This window comes from Cyprinodon tularosa, unplaced genomic scaffold (assembly GCF_016077235.1).
Source record: "Cyprinodon tularosa strain WSP-4 unplaced genomic scaffold, ASM1607723v1 ctg678, whole genome shotgun sequence".
Lineage (NCBI taxonomy): Eukaryota > Metazoa > Chordata > Actinopteri > Cyprinodontiformes > Cyprinodontidae > Cyprinodon > Cyprinodon tularosa.
In genome coordinates, this window is record NW_024039427.1 from 198,381 (window position 1) to 203,191 (window position 4,811).

The 4,811-nt window shown below is 38.6% G+C and overlaps 1 protein-coding gene across 1 annotated transcript in view; it reads right to left on the reverse strand.

Annotated features, from left to right (window-relative positions):
• rab11fip4a (RAB11 family interacting protein 4 (class II) a) overlaps positions 1–1,432 on the reverse strand; it is a 46,732-nt gene extending 45,300 nt beyond the window's left edge. The window contains exon 1 of the mRNA XM_038267562.1: positions 1,145–1,432. Coding sequence (XP_038123490.1) covers positions 1,145–1,297 — 153 coding nt within the window. The 5' untranslated portion in view covers positions 1,298–1,432. The remainder of the gene's footprint in view (positions 1–1,144) is intronic.
• Positions 1,433–4,811: the final 3,379 nt, after the last annotated feature.

A 4,811-nucleotide genomic window follows, 5' to 3' on the forward strand; every position in this document is an offset into this window, starting at 1 on the left:
GATTTTTTTATGAAATGAAATCAGGTGAAACAGAAATGTTTCCTCTTGAGGAGTTCTGGATGGAGAATATTGACAGAATTTTAATGCAAAACGTTTACATGTTTTTTACAATCTTGGTATAATTCCTGCTCTAAGTGGGTCGCTCTGTCGGCTAAAGGCACATTTTAGTGGCCCTATACTCCAATTAACGATTAATCAATTATTAAATTAGTTGATGATTATTTAAATAATCGATTAATATGATTAATTGTAAATGTAAATAAAATACATTTATTTGCCGTCCCTTTAATGTATTATTTTGCATGATACAGAGAGAGCATATTAGATAAAAAAAGAGTAGGTTTTACTTCTGTTTACCTCTTCACAATTTTATATCTCCAGAAAAAAACACAGGATAAATCCACATTTAACAGGAATCTTTAGACTATATTTGGTTAAATATGCACCATCTTAGTCGCTGGTCATTTTAAATGCAAACCAAAGTCCTAATTCCACATTTATCAGAGCCAGTGATATTTTAAACATTGATAAACAGCATCTAGTGCGTGTAGCGTTTATAAGATTAGTATCAATGTAGAAGAAATGCTGATGTTCTCTTTAAACAAAATGTGTCCTGATGCTCACATTAAGCATAAAAAAGATCATGCATATTTTTCGCATAGGACCAATGACCTCAGACCAATGAAACTGGAGACCAATAGTGTCCCTACCAAAGCTGGAATCAAACCTACGCCCTTCTGTTTAAGCCAGAATGAGATGATATTTAAATAGGATTTCCCTATGACTTTACATCTGTAGAATGGGGCTGTTTTATGTGTTGTCTTTTCAATTCAGAGGGGCCCCTGCCTGTCTTTGCCTAGGGCCCCAAATTTCCTAAATCCGCCCCTGAATCTGATGGTTTAGAGACCTGGTTTTAACAGACCGTATCCTCAGTGATGTCTTCCAGAATCCTCCTGTTTTTAGGGAACAAACAGGCAGTCAGAGTGTGGATTAGTGAACAGCCTAAACTCCTCCTAAAGCTGGGATTAAATCTCCTCCAGCTGCGGACTGACATCTGGTCTCCAGGCGGCTCCTTCCTCCTCCAGCTCTCCATCCCTCAGAGACTGAATCTCATCCCAGCAGCCCTGCTTTCCCTTCAGCTCACCTCGTCTCCTTGACCGAACTGAAGCCCAAGGTCCATCAGGTGCTCCACCCGGATGAAGCCGTCAGCATCCTCATCGCACACATCGAAGACCTCCTTCAGCCTCTTCAGAACCTGCAGGATCTGGTTCTGTTCGGGGAAGCCGCCTCTCTCCATCGCTCTCTGCACTTTGGCTCGGTCGGATTTACCGGATCAGAACCGCTTTGTTGTTCGCCATCATCCCGCAGCTGCGGCGGACTGACATCAGCAGCACCGTGGAGGACGCGACAGGATACGGAAAAACACGACGACTCCCGATCCGAGCCGAAGGGTTTCCGTCAGCATCCGGCTGCCTAGCAACAGCCAGACGTGTTTGGCCTCCAGGCTGCGAACAGCTGGAGGCTCCGAAACGTATGGAAGCCCGTTTAGGCCACATGAAAGTAAAGCAATTCCAAGGAGAAAGTCATAATTATGGAATGTGAAGTTGGAAAGTTGAATATCTCATAATTGGGACTCAAAAAGTCGAAATTATGGCTTTCTATTTTGACTTTTTTTTTTTTTTTTTTTTATGAGGCGGAAACAGGCTTACATAGAAATTTGCTCCTGGTTCAATTCAATTTATTTCTATAGCTCCAATTCACATCATGTCATCTCAAGGCACTTTCCAGTTCAACCAGATCATCCAGTCAGATTGATTCAAAGTTTTCTATCTAAGGAAAACCAGCTGATTGCATCGACTCATTGACTCTTCAGCAATCCCTCACACTAAGCATGCTTGTAGCGACAGTGGAGAGGAAAAACTCCCTTTAACAGGAAGAAACCTCAAGCAGAACCAGGCTCAGTGTGAGCCCGGTTTTATTTGGATGTTTTATACGGTTTGACACAAGACAGTTTTTCAATTCCCTTTATCTCAGTTCTGTTAAAATTAATATAAAATTCAGCCCTGCCAAACTCACATGAATGATGGAAAGTTTAAAAATCTTCATAATGTTAACCTCATGAATCTAATAAACAGGTTAAAAAATTTTTATTATTCTACTGAATTCAATATTTTAGCTTCCATATTAATATTTCCTAATTTAAAAAAAACAACAAAATAAATACTTTGTTTTTTAAAAGGATTAAATAAAATAATACTTTGTCTTATATACTGTTCAGATGGAAGAAATGTAAACATAATAAAATAATGTTACTTTTAATCAGTATTGACATAATACATCAGTTGATAATCATGTAGTTATTTTAATAACAGAACAATACATTTGTTTTACCTCCAGTAATTCAAACTTCTTTCAGCTTATTAATGTAGAAATAAGGGCAGATCTGCTGTGGATAAAACCTTCTGACTTCCTGAGAGTTTTAAAATCTTGTTTTAAAAGTATGAAAAACTTAAAACACAGAGGGGAAAAAGAAAAATAAAATTTTTGAAAATCCAAAGTAATTTATGTCCAAATTGTAATTTTATTCTGGTAGAAAATAATCTCCTCTAAAATCCTTCATCCAGTAAAATAATTCTTACTCACTGCCTTTGAAATTAACAAGTTTAACAACATGAATAATAAACAAAAGTTAGTGTTGTGCTGTACACAAAGACTCTGATTTTCTGTTTATTTTAAATAAATCTCTGGATTTCTACAGGATGGCCACTGAGTGACGTCCTCCATAATCCAAACACTCCTCCCATGGGGTGCTGGAAGGCCAAATATTAATTAATACAAGTTGAATATTTAATATCTAAATCATAATCTTCTTTATATTCCATTTATTTATGTTGACAGAAGTTCAGCTTCCATTTCTCAGCTCCTCTAAGTTTTTAATAAACATTTTGAACTGGTCTTTAGATCAACGTTTTTCTACCTTTAATGAGTGAAGCTCTTCAGATGGAGCATTTTTTTAACTGCAGCTCTAACATAGATCACATCAATGCTGAGATGCTCAGTCAGTCCGGGTTGGACGGAACACCTCTGATATCATCACTCTATGCACAGGCTCCCCTCAGGGCTGCGTCCTGAGCCCCCTGCTGTTCACCCTGATGACACACGACTGCGTCCGCAGGTTCACCACCAATCACATGGTGAAGTTTGCAGACGACGCCACGGTGGTGGGCCTCATCAGAGACGACAACGACCAGGACTGCAGAGAGGAGGTGGAGCAGCTGGTGGAGCAGAGATAACAGCCTGATCCTGAAGGTGGAGAAGACCAAGGAGATCATGGTGGACTTCAGCAAGAACCGGCCTAACCACGCTCCACTGCTCATCAACAGCTCAGCTGTAGAGGTGGTCAGCAGCACCACATTCATCACAGACACCCTCACCTGGACTGGAAACACCACCTCACTGGTCCAAAGGGCCCAGAAGCGCTTGGACTTCCTGCAGGAGATGAGGAGAGTCTTTTTTAAAGACTCTGGTCCAAAGACTATAACTTCTGTTTTGTCTGCATTCAGAAGCAGAAAGTTAAGAGTCATCCAGGTTTTTATGTCTTCAGACATGCCTGTAATCTATGTAATGGGTTAGCTTCATCTGGATTATAGACAGATATAGCTGGGTTTCATCAGCATAACAGTGAAAATTAATCCCATGTTGTCTAATAACTCTACCAATTGGGAGCATGTATAAAGTAAAGAGAATTGGTCCTAGCACTGATCCCTGTGGTACTCCACAGGTAACCTTTGAGCATGAGGAAGATCTGTTATTAACGTGAACAAACGGAAATCTATCAGATAGATCAGATTTGAACCAGTCTAGTGCTGTTCCTTTAATTCCAACAAAATATCCAAGTCTTTCTAAAAGAATATTATGATCAACTGTATCAAATGCAGCACTGAGATCCAACAGGACGAGCACAGATACAAGTCCATTATCTGAGGCCATGAGAATATCATTAGTGACTTTCACCAGAGCTGTTTCAGTGCTATGATGAGCTCTAAAGCCAGACTGAAACTCTTCAAAAAGTTCAATACGGTGTAAGTGATCGCAAACTTGTTTGGCAACTACTTTCTCAAGAATTTTAGATAAGAAATCATCTGGGTCAAGAGACGGTTTCTTAAGCAGAGGTTTAATTCCAGCAACCTTAAAAGCCTTTGGTTCATATCCCTGTAACAGAGATAGATTAATCACATCTAAAATGAAGATCAAAGAGGGAAGTAACAAATTGAGACTCTGCATCACAGTGATATCAAACCAAACAGAAATCATGTTTTTCTGTTGCATTTTGCACCATATATATATACACATTTTTGCACAACTCTGGACTTTGATATGGATGCGTTTTGCACCATGTTTTTTCTCCCACACTGTTTAGATTTGATCACTGCTGCACTTTATGAATGGAAATGCTTATTTCCCTGCTAAGCTGCTGCTCATTCAGTGTCTGAAAGCTGTACAAAAACAAATTTCGTTTTGTATACTCTCTATACAAAATGACAATAAAAGTCTAAGATGCTGGATTTGATCAAAGAAAAACAAAATTATTTAAGAAAGTTACTTAAAGTTATTCATTAAACTTTTCCTTCCAACCTCCACATTCCTAGTTTAAAATTTTTATGTTTACAGCTTTACAGAAATATCATTCCTTTTTACTTAAAAACTAAGATACAGATTTTAATAAGCTTCTCTATAAAACCCCTTAAGAGAAAAATGAAGGCCTCATTTGTATCATTTCTATTTCCTCATGTAAACAGCGACACAGGATG